The sequence below is a fragment of the Zootoca vivipara genome, chromosome 8 (genome assembly GCF_963506605.1).
Source record: "Zootoca vivipara chromosome 8, rZooViv1.1, whole genome shotgun sequence".
Taxonomy (NCBI): Eukaryota; Metazoa; Chordata; class Lepidosauria; order Squamata; family Lacertidae; genus Zootoca; species Zootoca vivipara.
The window spans coordinates 9,795,555-9,822,677 of NC_083283.1; the positions used below are offsets into that span (position 1 = coordinate 9,795,555).

General features: G+C 45.6%; 2 protein-coding genes across 2 annotated transcripts in view; one reads left to right on the plus strand and one right to left on the minus strand.

Annotated features, from left to right (window-relative positions):
* SLA (Src like adaptor) overlaps positions 1-8,678 on the plus strand; it is a 29,579-nt gene extending 20,901 nt beyond the window's left edge. Inside the window, exons 6-8 of the mRNA XM_035125925.2 lie at positions 1,592-1,723; positions 6,010-6,157; positions 7,410-8,678. Of these exons, the coding sequence (XP_034981816.2) occupies positions 1,592-1,723; positions 6,010-6,157; positions 7,410-7,620 (491 nt within the window). The 3' untranslated portion in view covers positions 7,621-8,678. The remainder of the gene's footprint in view (positions 1-1,591; positions 1,724-6,009; positions 6,158-7,409) is intronic.
* The window catches only part of TG (thyroglobulin), a 168,602-nt gene that overhangs the window by 65,101 nt on the left and 76,378 nt on the right, over positions 1-27,123 (minus strand). The window contains exons 36-41 of the mRNA XM_060277605.1: positions 21,812-21,946; positions 19,799-19,963; positions 19,014-19,236; positions 16,290-16,383; positions 13,874-14,036; positions 9,364-9,563 (exon numbers count right to left, since the gene is read on the minus strand). Of these exons, the coding sequence (XP_060133588.1) occupies positions 9,364-9,563; positions 13,874-14,036; positions 16,290-16,383; positions 19,014-19,236; positions 19,799-19,963; positions 21,812-21,946 (980 nt within the window). The remainder of the gene's footprint in view (positions 1-9,363; positions 9,564-13,873; positions 14,037-16,289; positions 16,384-19,013; positions 19,237-19,798; positions 19,964-21,811; positions 21,947-27,123) is intronic.

Here is a 27,123-nt window from a genome sequence, read left to right on the forward strand (position 1 = left end):
TCACTTTCCTTTCCTCAAAGAATTCTGGGCACTGTAGTTTGTTAAGTGTTGCTGGGAATCGTAACCATGTGAGAGGTAAACTACAGTGCCCTGAATTCTTTGAGGGAAATAATGTGGTTTGAATGCACTTGAAAGCTTCAAATGGGTGGTCCAAACATCTAAAGGACAGCGGGCTTAAATACTGTATTTCAGACTGGTTTGAATGCTGTATTATTATTTAATTTGGGTGTTTTTAGGCTGAAATTTGGGGCAAAATGGGATATATTAAGGTACATTAATCACAAAATGATAATGATAAAAGGCAGTTTTAAGGCAGAGGTCTCAGCTGCACCATGAAATTTTCCATATATCTCTGTGGCTCAATGGGTCACTGAGTCTGGCTGTTAATCTGAAGGTTGGTAGTTCGAGTCCTCTCAGGGACAACTGTAGGCAGGATTCCTGTATTGCAGGGATTGGACTGGATGTCCCATGGGGTCCCTTCCGATTTTACAATTCTATGATTTTAGGACAGCTTGAAGACTCAAAGAACCAGCAGCACAAAAACACCCAATAGGGAAATGAAGTGCGGAACAGATACATTTTAAAGACCTATTTGAAGCCCTGCACTGCAAGGGCCCTGTACAGTTCAGCTGGAAAGAAGTTTCAGAACCACAGAGGCCACCACTGAAAATGCCCTATTGCTCATGCCCGCTGACCCAATTGATCTTACTAGCGGTCAAATGAGCAGAGCGTCTGAGGTGGAGCTTAAATATTATTTCTTACCCACCCTAGCCTGGGCGGAACTACTAAGAGAGCCCATTTGGCTGGTTTTAACAACAAAGCGGGATCTGTAGGCAAGGAGCGTGTCTTGAAAATATTTAGAACCTGAGTCATATAGGGCCTCAAGCACTTTGAAGGTTAACACCAGCCCTCTGACTTGGGACACATAAAGGCATGTCCAGTATTTCAAAAGTTGCCGCAGCTGAGCTCTCTGAGCTTTTACTTCACGTGCCACAGTGACCATGAAAATCCAATGGTAGCAAAAAGGTCTTCAGCTATAATGAAGGTTTTGACTAGGGCTGAATCCACACACAGACACACACACACACACCATTGTGAAAATGCTTTTTTATAATAAAAAACAACCCATTTTAATGTATATATTGAATTTGCCATTAGCACACCATCGCCCTCTAGTGTCACATTTGTATAATGCACTTAAAACCCACTTAAAACATTGTATTTGCAGCTGTATAGCTGATTCCAGAGTCTGGGGTGAGTAAAATGTAGCCCTGCCTACAGCTGCTTTCATGTTAGATGGATCTGGGATCTGGAGAGCCATTGGTCCTGCAGTTCCTGTGCTAGGTTAACAGTCTTTCCCTATCCTTGGGAATCCTGGGAATTTTTTTTTGGGGGGGGAGGCCTCTACCATGGCATCCATAGCAGCCTATAATAAGGAATCGTCCCCACCAAGCTCTGATTCCAATTATTCTTTAGAGGTTGGTATGACAAGCCAAATGGGATAAAAACAAGGTGTGCTTGCAATGTCTCTATCCCTCTTAAATGTCTTAACTGCTCCTGGGTTGATGTTTGACTTTTCTCCCTTCTCTAGGTTTATATTCGTTGTCAGTCCGGCACGTACAAGTGAAACATTACAGAATCTTCCGCCTGCCAAACAACTGGTATTATATCTCTCCCCGGCAAACTTTTCAGTGTCTTGAGGACCTCGTAAATCACTATTCTGGTAAGAAGGCACATTCTACTCAAAAACAAACAAGCATTTCCAAGCTTTCAGAAACACAGCTCACCACATAAGTCTGCTTTAATTTATATGGTTACCTTGGCTTTTGAGTGGAGAACATGACGCGCGATTGCAAATGTTAATCCCAGTGGAATGCTTAGTTATTCTGCTTTGACAAGGCTGCAGATCCAATTTCGTATGTCAGCATCCTGAAAGATGTGCCGAGACACAGGGACAGGATTTGCTCTCCCCTAGGTAGTGGCCATTGCATAACAGTCACCCAAGGGTCAAACTATGAGTCTGCAGGAAACAAGTATCCAGTTTTGCAAGATATTCTCTTCCTACGCTTCACAAGTTCGTGGATGTGCCAATATTGCGCCAAACTCTTATATGCAATCATTTCTTATGTGAACAGTGGGCTTTTGGGAACTGTTTAAACTCCTCTGAAAATTCCCCTACTTTAGAAATATGTTTTAGGATAGGGGTCCCTAGACTTCCCCGGCTTTGGGCCGTTGCCCACCGCGCTGATCGCGCGGCGGGCCGGAGGGCAGGGGAGTGCGCACACAGTGGGCCGGAGGGCGGGGGAGTGTGCGCCCGTGCGCATGCGCACACACACTTACTGGTGCGGTGGCGCGCTTCCAGGAAGGGAAAATCGCCGAAAATCGTTTGTGCTCATGCGTATGGGCCTCCCCCAACCCGGAAGTGCACCGGAAATGACCTTTTGGAGCTTTTTTCCGATCTGGAAGCGCGCCGCCGCGTTGCGTGCCATAAGAGCGGGCGGCGGGGGTCGCCGCGGGCTGGATTGGGAGGCCAATTGGGCCGCATCTGGCCTGCGGGCCGTAGTCTGGGGACCCTGTTTTAGGAAAACTGCCTTTCCTCTTCTGGTTGGGCAGGCTCTGAAAGGACCTGTCTTTTATTTGTGTGGATGTGGAGCTTTTAAGGTTTCTATCGATTGTTGCAGCTGGTTTTAGTGCTTGCCAGTTGCTTTGGGTGACTTGCATGAAGCACACAACTAATAAATATAGAATAACAATATTATGGAGTCCATGTAGTTCAGTATTGCCAGCACTGACCGGCAGGAGCTCTCCATGGTTTCAGGCAAGTCCACTGCCAGCCCTGCATGGCAGGGATTAAACCTGGAACCTTTTTCATGCTCCACCATTGACCCAAGACTCTTCACCCTTATTTGTAGCCCCAGTATAAAAATCATAGAATTGTAAAGTTGGAAGGGACACCAAAGGTTGTCTAGTCAAACCCCCTGCAATGCTGCTACTTCAAAGATTTTGGAAAGGTCCTTCATTGTGATTCGCATGCCTACCAAGGTGAACAAGATCATGACCCAGAACTATTCAGAGCCAAACAGATATGGCTATGTAATGATACCACTGGTGGCTAACTATGTATGTACTTACATTTGTCCTCAGTCTGAACGTGCGTGGGAGTAGGGGGGGAGAACAATGTTCCTGTTTCTGGGGCGATGGGAACAACACATCCTGTTTGGATGGTGTGATGGCCTGCACATAAAGATTTTGGCCCTGTGCCGACAGCAGTTACATGTAGCTGGGTGCAACTAGCAGTAGAAGATTGTGAATAAGCTCACCAACTCTGCGATAGCTCAGTTGGTAAAGCATGTGACTCTTAATCTCAGGGTTGTGGGTTCGAGCCCTATGTTGGGCAAAAGATTCCTGCACTGCAGGGGGCTGGGCTCAATGACCTTCGTGGTTCCTTCCAACTCTACAATTCTATGATTCTAACTCCACATCTTGTTGAAAGCGATGCAATGAGGAAGAATGAACGGCAGCATCCCTGAGAGGTTAGCCATCCTATCAGGGATGCTGTAGCAGTGGGATCTCTCCACCAGCAGGAAGCGGAGGCTGCATCCAGTACGTTTCCGAGCACAATTCAAACTGTTGGCGCTGACCTTTAAAGCCTTAAACGGCCTCGGCCCAGTATACCCGAAGGAGCGTCTTCACCCCCATTGTCCAGCCCGGACACTGAGGTCCAGCCCCGAGGGCCTTCTGGCATTTCCCTAACTGTGAGAAGTGAGGTTACAGGGAACCAGACAGAGGGCCTTCTCGATGGTGGCACCGGCCCTGTGGAACGCCCTCCCATCAGATGTCAAGGAAATAAACAACTATGTATCTGACTTTTAGAAGACATCTGAAGGCAGCCCTGTTTCGGGAAGTTTTTAATGTTTGGTGTTTTATTATGTTTTTAATGTTCTGTTGAAAGCTGCCCAGAGTGGCTGGGGAAACCACTCTGGGCAGAAATAAATTTATTATTATTATTATTATTTCAGAAGCACCTACAGGCAGGGCAGTCTCGAGCAGGTCGCGCGCCCTGGCGCTGAGGGGCGGAGATCGCTCCGGCACCCCCGCCCTCTCAGGACGCAGCATGGTTTCCGCGCGGCTTTGCCGCGCAGTTCCCTGCCTACCGGCCCAGCGCCCTAGCACACCGCGCCACCGGGGGGGCTACCTAGAGCAGGCCCTGCCTACAGGTGCATGTGAAATCAATATTCACTGCATTATTTTAAGCAGGACACATATTCTGGTGTTCGTTTTCATCTACGCACACTTAGACTGGGGGCAAAGGAGATCAGCCAGATCTCCTTGGCAAGAGGGATCATATCCATCAGCACTCATTCTCTTGTGGGCACTACCACTCCCTTTTGCAGAAGGGTGCAAGTAAAAGAAAACGGCCAAAAAGGAGAGGAATCGCTTTTCACAGGGAAGAGGCAACAGCCCTGACGAAGAGCTCCCCCCTAGCTCAGTGCTGAAATCAGACACGGGTTCACCCAATATGATACTTGCATACCTTTTAAAAAGATGCAGCAATCATGTGCATTGCAATGTGGAAAGTACAATCCCACTGTAGCTCAGCATATGTTGTGGCATTGCCATTGCAGGGCTAGTCTCCACTGTGCACTTCTCAGGGATTATTATTATTATTGTAATGGTGTTGTTGCGGCTACTCTCAAGTAAAGACGCCCAAGTCCGTGCTTGTCTTTAACGGTTTTATTGTGCATAATATTTACAGTGCAGAGATAGCAGAAAACATGACCTCCTAGTCACTCGCAGAATCCGGGAGTGGATGTTTCCTGTTGCGTGACCAGCACAAGAGCTTGGGCACCCCGAAACGCCTCCTCCCGACCTTACGTTTAGTGGCGCGCCTTAATTCGGGCACTGGAAGGGGCTGCCTGTTCCCCTCCACCTGTTGGTCAAGGCATTGCAAGGGCTCTCCCACATCACTGAGCCTAACTTCCTCATTCCCCCCACCTGACCCGCTACTGCTGCTCTCACTGGGCGAAGTGCTAGTCAGCAGGATGGAGGGAGGTTCCCTGTAGGAAGGTCCCCTGACATTTATTATTATTATTATTTGCAAGCATGGCACCTGTAATCTGAGCTACGTGAGCTCTGAGGCTGATTAGAATGCTGTGATGCTGAAAATTTGCTGCACGCTCGCAAGCTCTTGCCATCAAAAGGCAACACCAGTTCCGAGTGGCAGAATGTGCCCCTCAGAACAAAGAGAACGAAAGTGGGAGGAGCCTTCCTGCAGGGGAAACACAATGCTAACGTTTGGCCATCAATGCCAATATCACATGCATTCTGCATAGTGTGAAGCCACAACATTTGCCTAGAAGCCATGCCTTTTCTCAGAACTCAGTGGTGGCAGACACAATGTGAGAAAGGGAAATGGAACACAGCTTCACAGCTCGGCGCTAGATAAATATCAACAGGCAGCGCACTTATATTTAGGTCGTTTTTGTGGATAGAAACATCCAACATCCCAAAGGCAGAGTGATAATCTCATTCTTCATCGTGCATTTCAAAGCTGTTTGCTTTTTTTAAAAAAGTTTGCAATAGAGGATGTGAAAAAGTGGAAGAGACACGGTGATCAACAGCTCATTTTGTAGCCAGTTCTTGCCTGTTTTGCAGAGAGAGGTGTGTGTGTCCCCATACACGGAGATGCTGAATGGCCCAAGGTCACCCAGAGAGCTTCCTGGCTGAGTGGGGATTCGAACCCTGCCCTCCCAGGTCCTAGTTCAACACTCTAACCATTACACCACACTGCCTCTCTTTTTCAGCAACAAAACAAAATAGCAGCTGCCTGTGGAGGAGCAGAGACGTAAACCCAGTTCCCCAGATTATGAGTCTACCACTCTTAACCACTACACCACACTGGCTCTCACAACACCGGGTAGAAACATAACCCAGAAACAAACAAAAACATTGCAAAAGGCAGAGGCCATTTTGACTTGCAACTCATATTGCACCCATTTCTTCTTTCAGAGGTAGCCGATGGCCTCTGCTGCTTACTCACCACTCCCTGCCTCGCCCAACACTCGAGCAGCAACGGAATAAGGAATCAAGAGCCGAGGAACGAAGAAACCCCCGTTGTGATGCGCAGCAAGACCTTCTCGTGGAAGGATAAGCAGAGGTAATGTTTGGTTAGGGCAGCTGATGCCAGCCTTCCCCAACTCAGCGCCCTCCAGATGTTTTGGACTATAACTCCCATCAGTCCAGGGCCAATGGTCAGGAATTAAGGGAGTTGTCATCCACCAAGTCTGGAGGGCTATTTCAAAGCAGATGGCTCTCTGAGATTCTGCAGCTACAAAACCCCAGTTCTGCAACTGGAATAAATTACTCCTGTTTGACCGATATAAGCTTGCTAAAAAACATTCATGCTTCGTACGATACGTGAAATAGCGGGATTGAGTTTTGGACTCCAGAATTTACACTTCTGTGCCTAGTTTATTCCTTTTCTGATGTCGTAGACAAAAAAGGGGGTGCTAAAATAAATATCTGAAAAGCGGGGTGGGGAATAAAGGGGTTGGAAACTGAAATTCGGGAGATGGCGACAGGCAATGGCTGATTATTTTGTTAAACCCACACCTACTCAGTGATACAATAACTTAACAATCCCTTCACACACTCTAAGTCATGTTCTCACCGAGGCCTGGTTCATACAGTATATGGTTGTGTGGATGTCAGAGTTATTACTTTTTACAAAGGGTTGCCTGCATGATTTATGTCAAGCAAACCCTTGCCAGAGAAGCCACCTCACTTTTGGAGAATGTGTATATGTGCATTCACATGCCGTCCCCAAATTAGTTATAACCAGCCAAAACACTCTGGAAATGGTACACGGATACATTAACTTGACGGCTTGGAACATGTGCATTTCTGTCTTCAAAAAAAACACCACCACCACAATGATATCATTAGGGTAAGAAAGAAACCAGGTTTGGAAGCAGGATAAACCATTCTCCTTCAACGAGAAACCACCTCTAGTTCCAATTTCAGAAATGTTCGTGCTGATTTCCTTCGAGTCCAAATGCTAGACCAGGAGAGGGCCAACATGGGTGGCACAACACAAAATGGCCTGGGGACACACAAACCCATTTTTGTGCCACATTCCCAGACCCATTTGTCTATCTCAGTCATCCCCAAGCTGCGGCCCTCCAGGTGTTTTTGGCCTACAACTCCCGTGATCCCTAGCTAGCAGGAACAGTGGTCAGGGATGATGGGAATCGTAGTCCAAAACATCTGGAGGGCCAAAGGTTGGGGATGCCTGGTCTATCTTCTAGCACTGCATTAAGCCAAACTGCAAAGAAGCTAAGGCAGTTGAGGTACCCTATTCTGTATCAATATATGAGACAATAAACTACCTCTCCTCCTTCTTTTTAAAGATCAAATGAAGATGACAGTGACATTGTAGACATGCTTGGAATAGAGGACTCTGGCCTGAGCTTTGGGCTGAGGAACAGCATCAGTTCCTATCTTGCCCTAACTGGAGAAAATGACTCTTCTTACACGAACAACAGGAAGCAGAAAAGCCGGTCTGTCATATTACGGAACAAGTTCGAATCACCCTTCATTTACCACGAGGACCGAAGGTGATAAAGCAGAACCTGGCCAGGGAGAAACTTAAGATACTCCGTGTTCAAATGACAAAATTTTTGCACTGTTGGGAGATAACGCGGCCGCCATTTTTTCAGTCCACCAGAGACCACGTCCTCTGGGACAGAGCCTGGAGACTGGGCTTAAAGTGTACAGCGAAAAGCAGTAGATGCCGACGGATAAGGAAAGCTCTTTCAGAAATGGCTCTGGTTGCGAGAACAATGAAATGTGTATCCACCAGGTCGTTCGGGTTCGGCCAGTTACTATTTCTCTAGGCTCTTATCCAAGTCAAAGGCAGTTCTTCCCCCACATTGCACACTCTATTTATAATAGGTGCAAATTATACACAGCAGTACACCATCATGTGCATTTTGAGTCATAGTGCTGAAATATGATCAAATCTTAATCTTTTGCCCTGAGGAAATTTTTTTCCAAATGTCAGGCAGGCCTTCCTCTGACCTGACCTGGCCAGACCACACAAGACCTTTAGCAGAGATCATCACACAAAGGAGCGTGCGGGATAAACAGCTTCAGATCATCCAAAGCGCGGGGTTATTTTGCTTAGCAAAATCGGGTGGTACAGTCCTACCCTGGACCTCAGAATGCGGCGGGAAGAATCATTTCTTTTCTTTTTTACAATTCCATACATAAAATATTCCATGTAAGAAGAAAACTAGCACAGGGAGACAAGCCAGTTAGAACCTTTTCCCTGATGCCCTGGTTTTTGTTTGTTTTTTTCAATGTAGAGAAAATCTACGGTTGCTGTGCTTGCAGGCTTGCCTAAATCAAATCCGGATTAGGTTCTGCCTTATGAAATCCAGAGCCACCATGTTTTTAGTTAATAACTGGAGTTCATCCTCAACCCCTCGGAGGTCCCAGATATGCATACATAAACTTATTTATGTGGGTGATGCCCCTGTATAATGTAAATTGTGTTACAGTGTATGAGCCTTGGGTGAAGCTGAGGAAAACGTGTATAAAGGTGTGAAAAAGGAAACCCAAAAAATCGAAGTAATAAAACATTATTAAACAAACAGATTTCTGTGGGTAAAAGACTACCATATGTTTCACATACATCTGAACTACACTAAAGCAGCTGTCTTTGGAAGAAATGACACTCTCCCATAAGGGATGGGCAAATACATATCAATTTCTCGTTTTCCCACTATTAAGTTCAATTCTCACATTTCCCCATCACCTTGATTTTTTTTAAAGCAAGTCCGCATGAAAATTCAGCAGCATTTTAAGGTGAATTTCTCATAATATACACAAATTTACCCGATATACACATTTTAATAATATTTTGCATTTTTATGCACATTTACTCTTGAATATGCACTTTTGTACACATCACCCCTCTGGAGAACTGCACTGCAAAATTCACAAAAGAGCGAATTTTGAAGGGTGACTGTGTCTCAGTTCTTGTTTTAGAAAATGCACATTAATAGATTTGCCTTTCTTTCTTTTTTTAAAAAATCAATTTTTATTAGATTTTCACTTACAAATCAATCATATCAAACCAATTATTCCAAATTTTATATATATATATATATATATATATATATATATATATATATATATACCAAATATTAGGCCAAATTATAAAATTTTTGCTTCCCCATGCTTCAAATTCTGAGGGTTCTGTTATCCAGTTTGGGTATAGATAGATTTGCCTTTCAGTGTAAACTGAACCCAACTCTCTCCCCCCCCCCACTACCACAATCTGATAGAGTTGGTACTCACCATCAGCAACACCCTCTTGAAGAGCCCAGAATCCACAGCCCCTGTAACCAGGTGAATGCTGGCAACATCTGCTCCGCTGCGATCAGCTGCAATTGTAATCTGACCAGGGTCTCCTCCAAACCTTGCAATGTTTTTCTGGGTCCATTTTAGAGCTGCCTCCTGGTCCAAAAGCCCCCAGTTTCCACTTGCCACCGTGGAACCTACAGAGAGAGGTGAGGGAGAGAGAGAGGATATGAATGGAATAATAATAATAATAATAATAATAATAATAATAATAATAATAATTCATTATTTATACCCCGCCCATCTGGCTGGGTTTCCCCAGCCACTCTGGGTGGATTCCAACAAAATATTAAAATACAGTAATCTATTAAACATTAAAAGCTTCCCTAAACAGGGCTGCCTTCAGATGTCTTCTAAAAGTCTAGTATTTGTTTTTCTCTTTGACATCTGGTGGGAGGGCGTTCCACAGGGCGGGTGCCACTACCGAGAAGGCCCTGGCTTCTCGCAATGAGGGAACCACCAGAAGGCCCTCGGTGCTGGATCTCAGTGTCCAGGCAGAATGATGCGGGTGGAGACGCTCCTTCAGGTATACTGGACCGAGGCCGTTTAAGGCTTTAAAGGTCAGCACCAACACTTTGAATGTTGTTATCACTGTACTTATAGGAGATAAAACACAACTACAAATATGTAAAGGCCAGAACTAACCGCAGTTAATATTGATCACAGTTGTGGGTCCAGAAACAACATGGCAAGATTCTTCTGCGAGAGGAGAGATGGGAATTAAGAAGCCCAGCTCCCATTGCAGCTCATTCACATCACACTAAACCATGGTTTAGTGTGACATCCGAGTGTTGAGGGGGAACTGAGAGGCTGGGACTTGAGAGGAAGCAACAAGCTGGGGGAATGGAAGGAAACAGGGCCTATGTATAATTCAGGCTGTAAGCAGTTGAAGATGTCAGAGGATGAACAGACAAGCGGGAGAGGAAGACGCATCAAGACGGCAGGCTTGACAGGTGGAGGAATGCACCAAAGTTCAAATCTTGGCTGGTTGTTTCAAATCCAACCTTGGTTTTCTGGTCTCAAGGGTTAACAAGGTAACTGAATATATTTTCGCACAGTCGGCAGAACAGAATCAGCATGATCATCATCATATAATAAAGAAGCATTATTATTATTATTATAAGGGAACGAAATTCCCCTGGAGTCCTATGCTATTATGCTGTTTTCAGCCCACAAGCAGGAGCATGCATTTAGGCTTTTAACTCTATATTTAGGCACATTTAAAATGGCTGGATTTCAAAGCAGCTGCAGGAATAATTAACATTGGCCATGTACTTCTATCCTCCCTGTTAACCATTTCTCCTGCTATGTCCATTTTCTTCTGGGTTCCCGACATGCAATTTACACCCCTTGGACACTCATGCTTCCTAAATTCAAATACAGATTTTGTACCAACGGCTGCATAGGAAATAATATTAGCTGCGCGATTCCAATGGCAGCATAGAGGAGGAGATGCACCTGCGTTTTCCAATAGGAGAAGTTGGGCGCACTGACCACACAATACAATTCTCCGTTTGCTCCAATCATGAAACTTATCCACGGCGGTTCACCTTGCAAGTTCATTTCTCAAAATTAATTTCAATTCTTGATTTCTCACGTATAAGAATACAAGGCGGGCAGTGCTGGATCAGGCAAAAGGCCCATCTGGTCTAGCAGGCTGTTCTCACAGCGGCCAAGGAGATGCTGGTATTGGAAGCCCGCAAACCAAACCTGAATGCAAGAGGATTTTCTCCACTTGCAGTTCCTAGCAAATATTCAGGGGCGTACTGACTCTGACAGTGGGGTAGAACGGAGCCAACATGTTCCAACTGTCCCTACGTGCCAAGGAACATGTCTTATTTTCTGGCACCAGCCCAGGGCACAATCTTGCCGCAGTTTGAGATGACACGTTGGGGACTCCTCCTCTCCTTGGGAAACAGCAACAGCAAAGTGTAGAGCAGGCTGTTGGGAGATTCATTCCCCGTCTGCAGTCATAGGTTTATTGTGTATCATATGACTGTATCTGTTTTCATTCCACAGAGTGGATGTGACGTAGACAGGATGCTTGTCTTACTGTCTTCCTAAGTGGGACTGATGTTTCCTTTGTTCTTTCTCTTTACTGGCTGTGAAGCTAGAGAGAGGGAGCCATAATGTAGAGCTCCCAGTTTATATGTAAATAAAGCAGTTTAGCCTTATTTACTGACTTGTGTGTACTGTATTGTTCTTCATGTTTGTGAGAGCAATCGCATATTTGGCCTGTGGGGCCAGTTTAGCTGACACATGCATCCCCAAACTTCGGTGCTCCAGATGTTTTGGACTACAATTCCCTTTTCCCCCGACCACTGTTAGCTAGGGATCATGGGAGTTGTAGGCCAAAACATCTGGAGGGCCGCAGTTTGGGGATGCCTGGTGTAGAGCATCTGCTTTGCATACAGACCTAAGCGCCATCTCTGGGGGACCGTGGGTGCCAGGCCACCCACAATTTTTTTTACTGTGGGTGCCCGGTCGGGCGACCCAACGCATCGCACCCTGCATTGGGGCACTCTGTCCGGCCCTTCTGCTGAGGCAGGGGGGCTCCACTGGGCCCTCCCACTGTGGCGGTGATGTGTGATGTCACAGACGTGTGACAGGCACCCACAATGTTGGGTGGAATCCAGCATGACTGCATGCAGGAGATCCCAGGTTCAACTCCTGGCATCTCCAGGTAGGAGTGGAAGAGAAGACACCTCCTGCCTGACGGAGAGCTGCTGTCAGTCAATACTTAGATGGACCAATGACCTGACTCGTGTAAGGAAACCTCTTTCAGCAATAGAATTGGTAGGGGCAGACATAACGATAAAATCTGGGTAAGGAGGAGGTGCAGGTGTTTAGGAGAACTGTGTGTGAGAGGGGGTGAGAGATGGAGGAAGGAAATACTGCTTGTAGGTCTTTGCTGGGCGAAATTCAGCAGAAGCGTAGAAAAGGAGAAGGAAGAAATTTCTCAGAAATAATAGAAGGGGAAGACGAAATAACAGCAACGATGTGCCACAATCTATCGGACCAAGCTAAACTTAACTGTTGCCTTCTGGCTCACCACAGATCGACTCTGGTGCATTTGCTGCCATTGATTGATGCAAGAGCAGAGAAGTCTACGCAAGGCATTCAACAACAAAAAATGGCAAGATGTTCATTGAAATGGGAAGGGAAGGCCAAAAATAACGCTTTGCGGCAGGAAAACACAGTTGCTGGAGAGCCACACAGAGTTGCGACACTTCCTTCTGATTCATACTCACAGAAAACTGTTTTGCAAGCTATATTTATAGTGCTACAGCATTGAGCGAGCAAACAAGGCATATATTTAATAAGTATCTTCATGACCATTAAGGACACACACTTGGGACAGTCTAAATAGGATGCTTATTTTGAGGGAGGGGGGTGGAATCCACTGGTTCCCTGGTGAGGATGAGAGGTGCCCTGGTTGGCTATGAACTGCCATTTTTAAATATCCCACAAGGCATTGTAGTCCCAACTAGCTAGCATTCTTCAAATAAACAAGAATAAGAAACGTGTTCTCATTCCAGTACTGGAGACAGCTGTTGGCATCCGTCTGTCTCGAGAGACAGGAATGCGCCTCCGGGGGTGAAGCCTAACAACTGGAGAATCACAGCACCCACTGTGGCTGCAAAGACTAGCAGCTTGTAACTACTGTCTCTTGTGCTGTTTGTTGCTGCATTAGCAGCACTGAAGTGACCTCGCTGGGGTGCAAGCCTGGGAAGTGTGCATGGAGATTCTGGGCTGCCCAGATGACAAGACCCGTCTCTTGGCCTCACTGATGGGGTCCAAAGGAAAGCACCAGCTTGGCTGCAGGAATTGCCAGAAGGAGGCATACAAGATGCCATCCAACCATGTTAGAGACTCTTCTCTGGATTTGTGTAGGGTAGGGTTTACTCCTTAGCCTTTTGTTGACCTGAAAATACCACACAAAACTGGAGGTAAAGGTAAAGGACCCCTGACAATTAAGTCCAGTCTAAGCCACTTCTGGCGAAACCAGAGCAGCGCACAGAAACACCGTTTACCTTCCCGCTGGAGTGGTACCTATTTATCTATTTGCAATTTTTGGTGTGGTTTCAAACTGCTAGGTTGGCAGGAGCTGGGACCGAGCAATGGGAGCTCACCCCGTCACAGGGATTCGAACCGCAAACCTTCTGATCGGCAACCAGACTGGAGGTAGTACCGTAGTCCTCTAAATACTAGCTACTGAGGAGCAGAAGAGGAGGAAATGCTGTTGTACTCATGTCCTGCTTATGGACTTCCCATAGGCATCATGTTGGTCACTGTGGGATCATGACATTGGACTAGATGGGCCTTTGATCTGATCCAGCAGACCTCTTTCCATGGTTTTTAATCCAAACCACACAACCCACACACACACACAGCAAAGTCCTGGTAACATCTACCACTTTTGTGTTCAACAAGGTCTATGACATACCAGTGCTTAGAAAGCCAAAGACTCCAACTCGGTAGTTCGCAGTTACAACGATGACGTTGCCAGTTCCAGCTAGGTATGAGCCATCGATGAGTGTCCTCTGAGCCTTGACATCCTCACCACTTACACCATTGTGAAAGAACACCAGCACTGGTAGATTTCCACCCTGTGATAGCAACAGGCAGAAAACATGAAATCAGTTAACATTTGGAAAGAGTCTACAGCAGAATGACTAACACAGTGATGGCCAAACTTGGCCCTCCAGCTGTTGTTGGACTACAACTGGACCAGTGGTCAGGGATGATGGGAACTGTAGTCCCAAAACAGCTGGAGGGCCGAGTTTGGCCATCACTAGACTAAAGAGAACTGAGGTCAACCTAAAGGAGCCACAGGTAATATCCATTCATGTTGTCCCAACCTTAAGGAGTTACAGATTATGGGTGATCTTCAACATTCATTGTATTCAGAGCAGACCCATTGAAATAAATGGACTTGAATCTATTGGCATTGAATAGAATAGAATAATTTTTAGAATAGAATAATTTATTGGCCAAGTATCAACCATACTTGGAATATTGCTTCAGCTACATTGCAATATTTCTTAAGGAAATCAGCCCTGAGTGCTCCCTGGAAGGACAGATCCTGAAGCTGAGGCTCCAATACTTTGGCCACCTCATGAGAAGAGAAGAATCCTTGGAAAAGACCTTGATGTTGGGAAAGATTGAGGGCACTAGGAGAAGGGGACGACAAAGGACGAGGTGGTTGGACAGTGTTCTCGAAGCTACGAACATGAGTTTGACCAAACTGCGGGAGGCAGTGCAAGACAGGAGTGCCTGGCGTGCTATGGTCCATGGGGCCACGAAGAGTCGGACACGACTAAACGACTAAACAACAACAACATTGCAATATAAAGAAAAATGTACCTCATGCAAACATTATTTCCCTCACAATACAACAGCACAGCAAAAAGACCCCATACCACCAACTGGCCTCCCTTCCGCCCACATGGTTCTGCTTTGAGTATGACTACCACCCAATATTGCCTAATATATTTATTTTTATTGTAAAGACTAATGAGCCCACCACCACCACCAAATGGTGTACAATGGGAGTTCAAGGTCAATAAAGGACCAGGTTGTGGAGATCCTTGGTTGGATCTCTCATCATTTTGTTACATTAAAGAAGCTGAAGGGAACCTTACATTTTAACTGGAACCGTCCCATAGGGCGAGCCCTACCACTGGACAGAACAAGGGGGTAGTGGATGTGCTGGGGGGTGGGGTTAGGAAGTGGCAGTACAGTGTCCCATTTTCTTCCGGTCTAAAGTTCACTTCCTTACATTTCTGCATCAGTTTTGCAAATTTATTTAGTAAAAATCCCCCATGAAAATCCATCAGCATTTTTCTCGTGACACAAATTTAGGATAAATGGACATAAATCTGACATCAGGAATCACAAGACAGAGAAACCAGTAGGAGAACACTTCAATCTCCCAGGACATTCTATACAAGATCTCAAAGTAGCTGTATTATTACAGAAAAAATTCAGAAACAGACTGGAAAGAGAAGTTGCTGAATTGCAACTCATTATCAAGCTTAAAACCATGGAGAGACCTGGTTTGAATAAGGACATTGGATTCTTATCTCATTATACATGATAAAGCTTTCTTTAGCACCTCACCCCTTGCTTTTTCCTGCAAGACCAATTGCAGTCATTCACAGTTGTTAACCGTCATCAACAGGTTTACCACTGCTTATCAGCCAATCAGCCATTCCCACCACCCTTCTGAGTAATACCCCTCCCCACCCTCTGACTATACATAAGGGTCTGGTGACTTCTGTTTCAGTGTATCTGAAGAAGTGTGCATGCACATGAAAGCTCATACCAATGACAAACTTAGTTGGTCTCTAAGGTGCTACTGGAAGAAATTTTTATTTATTTTTTGTTTTGACACCCATTTTTAGTTTCACTAGAGTTCCAAATAAGTGGAACTCTTTCCCCTAATAGGTGAGCTTTCGCACGCATCGCTTGGCTGACGAACTGTGCCACAAAATTCAGAGAAGGGCTGTTTCGGTGGGTTGCTGTGCCGAAGGGCTCACGTATAGGTTCGAGGAGTGCGCAATTCATGTAGTCTCTCATTAAAAGGCAACGGGAAATCGAGTTTCTCCCCCTCCCACACCAGCAGAGGCAGGTTTAGGGCAGCGCAACCAATTCTTCCACACTGGGCGCTGCAAGTCTTTGCAGCTAGAAGGCAGTGAATTGAGCAGAACAGAAGGTGAGAGGTACGGGGGGGGGCAGCAAATTTGACCTCACAAAGGGTGCCGCTGAAAAGACTGAAATCTACTGCTGATAGCAGCGGCAGCCCAGTGCCGCTGTGCATGAAGAACACAGGAAAGAGGTGTTCCTGATTTAGTACTTACAGTATTAGGTGGGACATAAATGTTCAAATACAAGCAGTCTTCGCTGACGGAAGAAAGAGCAGCTCCATCATCCCCTGGTTGCCAGCAACTCGCCCTGGAGACATAAGGAACGTTATTACAAATGGGTGTCCATGTTTGCTTGCTTTTTAAATGGGAAACACTGGAACTAGGCGGCCTGGTTCCCTACCAGTGGTGGGCTTTGGGTTTTAAAATGTCAGTAGAATCCTGTAAGGTGCCAAATGTTGGCTCCCCCACCCTGCCTCTCGCTCTCCGTTGTTCGTCATTGTTGTGGCAGTCCCTGAGGCCAGTGCCGGATTTACATATAAGCTAAACAAGCTATAGCTTAGGGCCCCACTCTCTTGGGGGCCCCAAAAAAAATTAAAGGGAAAAAGCCTGGATGTACATTTCCAAAATATAAGATAAAAAACCAATAAAATAAACCTACATACAGCAACAGGGGGCAGGCGGGTGTGGGGGACTCCCTGGTCCTGAATGGGGTAACTGTGCCCCTGAAGGACCAGGTACACAGCCTGGGAGTCATTTTGGACTCACAGCTGTCCATGGAGGTGCAGGTCAATTCTGTGTCCAGGGCAGCTGTCTATCAGCTCCATCTGGTACGCAGGCTGAGACCCTATCTGCCCACAGACTGTCTTGCCAGAGTGGTGCATGCTCTAGTTATCTCTCGCTTGAACTACTGCAATGCGCTCTACGTGGGGCTACCTTTGAAGGTGACCCAGAAACTGCAACTAATTCAGAATGTGGCAGCTAGATTGGTGACTGGGAGTGGCCGCCGAGACCACATAACACCGGTCCTGAGAGATCTACATTGGCTCCCAGTACGTTTCCGAGCACAATTCAAAGTGTTAGTGCTGACCTTTAAAGCCCTAAACGGCCTTGGTCCTGTATACCTGAAGGAGTGACTCCACCCATGCTTTCACCTTGCCAGAGATGTTTCATATTAAGAGCACAGCACCATTGACAAAGGATGTATGCAGTTGAAATCAAATGTATGAGAAGCATAAGCACAGAACGTTTTCTGCAACACACTTTTTTTTAAAAGAAAAAGAAAAAGCTGGTGTATAAAACCGTGCAATATTCTGTGTGTCTTAACCGTATGCTGCTGCACACCTGGATAAACAAGATGTTGACTCTCTGGTGGAGAACAGCAAGTCTGATGTGGTCGAGTCAACCACGCGACTCAGGTGCACAAGAAATTAGGTCAGCAAAGGTCTGGGTTTTATCACCCACCAGCGACACTGTGCAGGAGGAGGAGGGGGGCCATGTGGTGTAGATGATCACCACATTTTTCTAACCACCTAAAGAAACAAGTATGAAACATCAAGCTCTATGGAGACATTTATATGATTGTTTCAGCCACAAGCTGAAATAGCCCTGTAGGATTTACACTGTTATTTCTTCTTATAAACGCATCTCCGTGGGGTCAGAAAACATATTATGTCAAGGATGGGGAACCTGTGACCCTCTAGATGTTGCTGCTGCATTCAGAAAACAATATGCAAACCGAAACATAACCACTTTGGGAAATTCACACTTCTCTGAATTTTGCAGCGCAGTTCTGCACGCCCAATAATGTGTTTATTATGCATTTATTAACATGCATTTTATACGGGGAAGTGTACATAAAAGTTTCTCCTAAAAGAATTAGTAAAAGTCACATCTAAAACGCATTATAATAAAGGAAACTGCTTTGCAAAAATGTCCATGCGAGGCAAAACTGCAGGAATTCCTACTAAAATACTGCTGAATTCTCAGAAAGGTTTTCTTTAAAAAAATACAATTTGATATAGAAATGTGGAGAACTGAATTTAAGACTGACTGGAAATAAAATGAGAAACTGGGAGACTATTATTGATTGGGGTTTGCATTTCATTCCTCTTTAATTGCTTTTTATTATATTTTTATTACTGTTGTTTGCCGGCTTTTGCACTGTTAGCAACTAACAGTTAGGGGTGCAAGTTAACAGCTAAGAGTCTGAATAACTACGGATACAGGGATATTTCTCCTTGCAGTGACACTGCCCTGCAAAAATCTGGTTGCGCAAGCTGATCGAAAACTATTTTTGTTGATGTTGTGCCACTGAATTAGTCATAAAAAGCCCAAACCATGTTGTTTCCTAAGGCAAAAGAGTCCTTCATGGATGATAATAATAGTAACAATACCATAATTGACAACCTGCTGTTCTTTAACAGTATCCCAGAACTGATAATCTCACCTGCCTTATATTAGGGGGCAGCCATGGAGCTACCAGAGATACTGAGGGGGCAACCATTGAATTCACCACCCTGCTTGTGAGTACACAGAGGCATATTGAATAGCATATTGATCTATACCAGGCACGTCCAACAGGTAGATCGTGATCTACTGGTAGATCACTGGATGCCTGTGGTAGATCACTGGTAGATCACTGGCTCCCCTCAAAGAAGCTCAACAACTTTGACTCCCCTAAAAAAGGTCAACAATTTTGACCTAAATCCCTAAAAATGGGCTTTCCTCCCTAAAAAAAAGCTCAACCTGAACCCCCAAAAATGGGGGTAGATCACTGCCTGTTTTTAACTCTGTGAGTAGATTGCAGTCTCTTGGGAGTTGGCCACCCCTGATCTATACTAAGTGGACTTTGATCTGCTCCAACATGGAAGCTCTCATGTTCTTACAGTAAGTGAACAAGATTACAGTTGGCAGCCAAATTGCCAAACATCTTCTCACCGAATTGTGGAAGCGTTCCAGGACTCCTCCTGGATGAAAGCTTGTGGAGGGCGGAACCGGTTCTCAGCCACTGGAGGACGCGCATAGGGAATCCCAAGGAACTGTCGTATCCTTTTCCAGCTGGAACCCATACGTACTGCTTGAGAAGTGCCAAACAAGGTTCCTTGCGACGGGATGTGGACAGAGGGAGCAGCACTTCTTTCAGCAACGGACAGGAATGCCTCTGTACGGAGCGAAGGGAGAATAAACCAAACCTTTATTAATCTGGTCCCGATTAACTGAAAGATTCCTAAGAAACCTGGGCTCCATTTGGGATGCCACAAAGCAATTCAGTCTGTTTTAGAGCCTTGATCTAGGTCTAAGTCTGGCTTTGGATGGCTCAGTTGGTTAGAACGTGGCGCTGATAATGCCAAGGTTGCAGGTTCGATCCCCATATGGGACAGCTGCATATTCCTGCATTGCAGGGGCATAGCTGTCAAGTTTTCCCTTTTCTCGTGAGGAAGCCTATTCAGCATAAGGGAATTTCCCTTAAAGAAAGGGAGAACTTGACAGCTATGTGCAGGGGGTTGGACTAGATGATCATCAGGGTCCTTTCCAACTCGACAATGTTATGATTAAATCTGTTTTAGGGCCTAGATCTAGGTCAAAGAAAGGCTTTACAAGAGGCTCAGGCCCAAGAGGCTCAGTGGTTTAGACCACAGCGCCACCCTCACCCACTCTGCCAGTGTAAGCAAATAAAAAAAAACACATGCCTTCTTCCTCTGACCTTTCTGTCACAGGCTTACCTTGCCTGCGATAAATATAGGTAGCTGGCTCCTTCAGCAAAAGTCGACAGTGGGGGCCTTCAAGGCCAAGTGTGCAAGTCTGTGTTTCTGGGTAAAATATGCACCGCATCACTGAAGGCTGTAGTTCAAGAGTAGTCACCAAGCATGACTTGTCCTTGGAGCAGGCTGTTGAGAAGGAGAGAAAAGGGAAAAGGAAGGAGACACAATCAAGTTAGGGAGTGGTTTTCAAATACGATTTTGCACTCACTTGTTAACAACAAGTCATGCACATGCTTATTTGTGCATGCACTCAGTATCCCCCCCCCTTTGAAAAAACAACAACATCCAAAACTTTTTTTAAAAAAAAAAACCTGCTCCAAGAATTGGTGGCTGTCTTTTCATGTCCATGTCTTTTCATGTCCATGGCATCCACAACCAGCCTATGCTGCAAATGTGCAGAGTAATTTTTTCAGAGCTCAACCCAAAAGGAGCGAAATATTTGTGCTGAAAAGTACGCTTGAAATGAGGGAACTTCAAAACTGACCCTGCTGCTCCACAGATGTTACCATTTTCACCCTCAGACAAGCAGACGATAAGATTCAGCTGTGAGTCTGGTTTGGGGTTGTTGATTTCGGGGTGTGTGTGTGTGTGTGTGTGTGTGTGTGTGTGTGTGTTTATAAGCCAAGCAAAAACCCTAAAATAACACTAACAAGGAGGCTCAAAAAGCTGAATCAAGAACTAAGGCCTAGTTCCTCACGGAGATTTGGGCATAGCTGCCAAGTTTTCCCTTTTCTCGCGAGGAAGCCTATTCAGCATAAGGGAAAATCCCTTTAAAAAAGGGATAACTTGGCAGCTATGGATTTGGGCTGTACAAAACACAGCAATTTGCCCATCTGTTAGATACTCAGGCAAGACTTTATTTGTTCATAAATACACTGCAAAACTAAGGAAGGTTCTCAGTTACGTTTATCTGCCTTGTAGACCACAAAACCTTTGAACAAAGGGAGGGCGATGCAAGGCTCCTACAAAGGAAGTGGCAGGAAACAAAGCAAAAAGAACTTGAGGGAACTATATTGCGCTTTTAAAAAGTTTCACAATTCAGCAACTTATTTTGCCTACTCTATCGATTAATTGGTCCCATAACCTCCTGGCAAATAGAAGGGGAAGAAATGGAGGCAGTGAGAGATTTTACTTTCTTGGGCTCCTTGATTACTGCAGATGGTGACAGCAGTCACGAAATTAAAAGATGCCTGCTTCTCGGGAGAAAAGCAATGACCAACCTAGACAGCATCTTAAAAAGCAGAGACATCACCTTGCCGACAAAGGTCCGTATAGTTCAAGCTATGGTTTTCCCAGTAGTGATGTATGGAAGTGAGAGCTGGACCATAAAGAAGGCTGATCGCCAAAGAACTGATGCTTTTGAATGATGGTGCTGGAGGAGACTCTTGAGAGTCCCATGGACTGCAAGAAGATCAAACCTATCCATTCTGAAGGAAATCAGCCCTGAGTGCTCACTGGAAGGACAGATCCTGAAGCTGAGGCTCCAATACTTTGGCCACCTCATGAGAAGAGAAGACTCCCTGGAAAAGACCCTGATGTTGGGAAAGATTGAGGGCACAAGGAGAAGGGGACGACAGAGGACAAGGTGGTTGGACAGTGTTCTCGAAGCTACGAACATGAGTTTGACCAAACTGCGGGAGGCAGTGGAAGACAGGAGTGCCTGGCGTGCTATGGTCCATGGGGTCACGAAGAGTCGGACACGACTAAACGACTAAACAACAAAACAATCGATTAATTAGCAGATCCAGTTTGAAACAGTTAATCTACATCCCTCTCACTTTTTTTTAAAAAAAAGATTCAATCACCTCTGTAAATATCTTATTAAATAGTCCCAGAAGTGATGTGCCTGTTGGTGCCAAAGGTACAGGCAATGACATTCTGAGGCACCACCCATTTAAGTGAAATCACGTATACTTGGAACACCATTGGAAAAGCCTGGAGAAAAAACAATGGGATTAATAGGAAGCTTCTCACCTGAAAGGCAAAAGTCTCGGAAAGTGGCAAAATCACTGGAACCATCTCTGCTGATGTGCAGAATGTCAATTTTTGAAATGGAGGGATCGATGAGAACTGAGGCCCTGTCCACACGTTGCCAGTTGTCCAAAATCACTAGGAATCAAAATTCAAAAGAGTAAAATTCCACAAAGTATTAATTGCTATTTTCCAGAACAACATAGAGCAACTTCATGTATCCCAGTGGCCAAATATTTAGATGATAAAAGGATCCCTTTGCCCAACTCTGGCTTTGATCTAATGATGGAACTATTCTATGGCTCAGCTGGGCAACCCAGTAAACCAGAAATAGCCAACATGGCTCCCTCCAGATGTTGGCCAGCTATAGCACCCATCACCCTTGATCACAGGGACCATGCTGGGGCTGACAGGAGCCGCAGTCCAAAAACATCTGGAGGGCACCGCTTTGGTTACCCCTGAAGTAAACACACACCGGATAGAGCTTTCTCATTATGCAGAGATAATGCTTAGTCTCAAGACCCTTTTCTTCCTGGTTCAATAAGCTTTTATGGACTGTGTTCTGGATTTGCCAGGGGATTCACAAGAGCTATTCAGTGCATCGAGATCGCCAAGGGGGGAAATCTACTTACTTTACCTTACAAACACTTTTAAGAGTAACATCATGAAGGGTCCCCTAAGCATATGCGGGACACAGGTGGCGCTGTGGGTTAAACCACAGAGCCTAGGGCTTGCTGATCAGAAGGTCGGCGGTTCGAATCCCTGCAACGGGGTGAGCTCCCGTTGCTTGGTCCCTGCTCCTGCCAACCTAGCAGTTCAAAAGCACGTCAAAGTGCAAGTAGATAAATAGGTACCGCTCCGGCGGGAAGGTAAACGGCGTTTCCGTGTGCTGCTCTGGTTCGCCAGAAGCGGCTTAGTCATGCTGGCCAGATGACCTGGAAGCTATACGCCGGCTCCCTCGGCCAATAATGCGAGATGAGCGCCACAATCCCAGAGTCAGTCACAACTGGACCTAATGGTCAGGGGTCCCTTTACCTTTAAGCATATAGAAAAGTACAGAACTCCCATCAGCCAACCCCTTTGAAAGAGGCCCTTGAGAAAGTTAGCTATGTGAATCAGATCTTTGTATCCCTTATCTCATACGATGCTTATCTTATACGATGCTTAGTCCCGGTGTTTTATTTTGCAGAATTAGGCATTTCAAAAGTACACATTGGGTTTAAAATAATAATAATACTGCAATTCATGCATTCCTCTTTTGTCTTGAAAACAACAACAAAAAGGGGAAGCTTTTCAGCAACATGAATGTAAGCAACATGTTTTTAAAGTATAATTACACATCAATTTTCTGCAGTCAGCAACTGCGTTCCAAAGTGGTGGAAGTGGTATGTCTAGGTCCAGGCACAAAGCTGAAAATGACTAGTTATGCTCTTTAGAAAAAGAATAGGCTTTGTCTGGATTCCATTGTGAGCCAAATTGTCTGGTTTCCTTGATGGTTTTCAGATACATTCATTGCAATAGCATTCCCATTCACGATCATGTCTACCGACTCAGCCAGCAAACTTGAGCAAGTCATGAAACCTTGTGTACCACAATATTATGGCTACTGAGGCAAAAGTTTTGCCTTCAGGCATGTTAATCGGGAATAATTCTATGTGACTCAACTTGTCAATGACAACATGGCCAGAACAGTATGTTTGGGCCCACTTGAGTCTGTTTTACCATGGGGAAATGAGACTTAATATTTGTTTTCCGACACATCAGAGACCACCTTCTATGAAAGCGCAGAGTCTTAATGCAGACTTTGCAAATGAGCAGTAAGGCCAGGGTGCTTTGAAATAGCCCTGGCACAGGGAAGATCCAATTGCAATCCAACTCACAAGTAGACAACCATTTCCCACATTGCCTCCTGGGGAGTCTTCCTGGGAAGAGGGTGGGGATATGTCATTGGTGAGTGGGACAAGAGGCAAAAGCAGGCAAAACAATGAATGTAAATCTTCGTACTGTAAGCCACTTTCTACACCCATCCACACACCCCTCTGACTTCCATCCAAGGAAGAATGAAGCAGAATTCAAGGGCACATTCCAGCCGGGCAGAAACACTCAAGGAAATTGCAACGCAGAACCAGTGAAGGGTATGGCTTGGGGAGGGGGTGTAGCATGAGGAGCATTTCAGGGGCCAGGCAGAAAGGCTTGGAGGGCCACATTCAGTCCTGCTCAGTTGTATCATTCACATTTCGTATGGATCTAAAGACAACCACTGGTGCCGTTTAGCAGCAAACTCAGAACCAGATTGTGCTACCAGCGGAAGCGAGCGGCAATGCTTTATCTGAACGGAACTGCAATACCATGCCATGCTAAAGGTAGGGTATTGCATGTCTGGGCACACAGAAAATTCAACAAAAGCTCCCTACAAATAGAACTACAGCAGAATAATGGGAAGACAGTGTGAACCTTTCTCCCTAGCATACTAACGACTGCCGTATGACACTCACCTAAGCCAAACCAGTGGCGTTGTTCGAACCTTGATTTTTCAGCTCATCGTTATAGGAGAGAGCTTAACCTCAAGTCACGGTTTGGAGTGTGGGAGTGAAAAGGACTGAAGAGAAGTGGCCCAAGATCCCCTATAGTCACCTGCCTATTAACACCCCAGTAATCCATAGCATCTCTACCTGTGCCTTGTGAACCAGGCCATTATCTTAAATGTTCCAACATGTAGCAGCCATCTAATGCAGTGTGGCATCACTGCAAGACCATACAGAGAAATTTACGACCACAGTGACTTGGAGAGAGAGAAAGAAAAAAGAAGAGGAATTTGGATTTGATATCCCGCTTTATCACTACCCTAAGGAGTCTCAAAGCGGCTAACATTCTGCTTTCCCTTCCTCCCCCACAACAAACACTCTGTGAGGTGAGTGAGGCTAGGAGACTTCAGAGAAGTGTGACTAGCCCAAGGTCACCCAGCAGTTGCATGTGGAGGAGCAGGGAAGTGAACCCGGTTCACCAGATTACGAGTCTACCGCTCTTAACCACTACACTACACTGGCCTAAGGTAACCTGGAAGATTCAGGGCAGATTGTAAAAAGTGCTTCTTCGCCCAGCTCATTGTTAGACTACGGAGCTCTCTCCCACAGGAGGCAGTGATGGCCACCAACTTAGATGGTTTTATAAGGGGATTGGGCTATCTATTGATGGCCACTAGCCCAGGTGGCTCTGTTCTGCGTGCACGACTAGATGCAGCAATGCTTCGAAATACCACTTGCTGGAAACCACAGGAGAGGAGAGTGATCTTCTGCTCAGATCCTGCTTTCTGGTTTCGAACATGCATCTGGCCGCAGTGAGAACAGGATGCCGGACTAAATGGGCCATTGGCTGACACAAAAGGTTCTTCCTATGTCTAACTTTCTGCCGGTGCTTTTTCCTCTGGGTAGGACAGGTGTCTATATACACCATCCTACCCCAGGTCAATTGGTTAGTGCCTGAAGTGACCATGACGAAGGGACTTTCTATAGCATCCCTGCAGGTGCCCCAACTCTACACAGCTTCCATGTCACTGAGAAATTTCCCTATTTTACTCAAACCAGACTGTGCCAACCCGACCACATTTCAGTAGCTGCTTTCGTCGCATAATTGTAGCCTTCAGCGTCCAACGATGCCTGTAACTTTTATTGTTAAATTACAGGCATTCCGTGAAGAAGGTTTCTGCTTTCCATATGTTCTTTGTGCTGGAATGCAGGAAGTGTATCAAGAGCACAGTGGGGTTGGACCATGATTTATAGGGGGCTTACTCCCAGGTAAAGGGTCTATCCAGGACTTCAGTATGAAATCATCATTCCCAAAATCCGGAAATGCCAGCGTTTCCCACTAGCAAGTGCTTTCTGAATACTCCGAAAGGTACTTTCCCATGCTGCACAAAGGATTGCGCGCTGTTCAAAATGTGTGGGTTGTTTTGTTTGTTTTTTATTTAGGAGAAATTCACACCAAATTACATTCATTTCAAGAATGCGCCCTGCACACATGTTTTTGCCAGTCAGTCTAGGTGGAAAGGACAGAATACACCATGTGCTATTCCCCCGCACACCCACACCCACAAAACTCTTCTTGTATAATAACTATAATCTTGCCCCTGGGAGTACTACTTTTCTCTGCACACAAAGCTGTTATTTCATGGCACGGAGAAGCTATCAGATGTGAAATGGAAGCCTTCTGCATTCCTTGGGTGGTGCCTGTTGTGGCACAGGGCATCGGACGCCGGGGAAAGCGAGAGCACCAGATGTTTATCTCCGTTTTAAAATAGGCTGCTTATAAATAGGGCAGAGCCTCCCTCTCTGAAATGGGTACTTACAAGCCCAGTTATGCCGCATACCCATGGCCTATTTGAGGTTATATACCTGAACAATCTCAGCTGAATTACTTTGGAGCACGCTTCAAAAGGGTTTCTAAAGTAGGGACAGCCCTCCAGATCCTGTCAAACTCCATCTCCCATCAGCCCCAGCCAACATGGCCAAAGTGAGAGACGGTGGGAGTTGTAGTCTGTTCACAACTGGAGTGCCACAAGTCCCCCCTCCAGGGTCTAAAGAAAGCTTCAGTCGAGTTCCCAGAGAACCCAAATTAGTTTGCCAGAGATGAGAGGTGGCCTATTCTGGCTTGAAAGTGAAGTACCTCATAAAAACCACGAAGAGGGAGAGCCCTCCTAGAGCAGACCAAAGCATACCCCCCAACATTTTTCTGATGAAAATAGGGGCGTCCCATTCTTTAATGATCATTTTACTATTTATACCCCACACATCCTACTGGGTTACCCCAGACACTCTGGGCCGCTTCCAACATACATAAAAACATTTAACATTTATTTTTTAAAAAAACAACAACTAAAAACCTTCCCTATACAGTTGTACCTCGGAAGGCGAACGGAATCTGGAAGACATTCGACTTCCGAAGTGCAGCTCCTGCAGCCAATCAGAAGCCGCGGAAGCCCCATTGGATGTTTGGCTTCCAAAAGAACGTTCAAAAGCCAGAACACTCACTTCTGGTTTTTGATCGTTCGGAAGCTGAAACGTACGAGTTTCGGGGCAATCGAGAACCGAGGTACGAATGTACAGTATTGCCTTCAGATGGCTCGGGGGTCAGATAACTCCATACTCTCCAACATTTCTCCAGTGAAAATACGGACATTCTAAGGGGAAGTGGGACATTCCAGGATCAAATCAGAAACTGGGACGGCTTCTCTATATCAGGGACGTCTCTGGGAAATAGGGATACTTGGAGGGTCTGCCAAAGTCCCACCTAGTCTAGCCACAGTGGCTTGTGGGGAA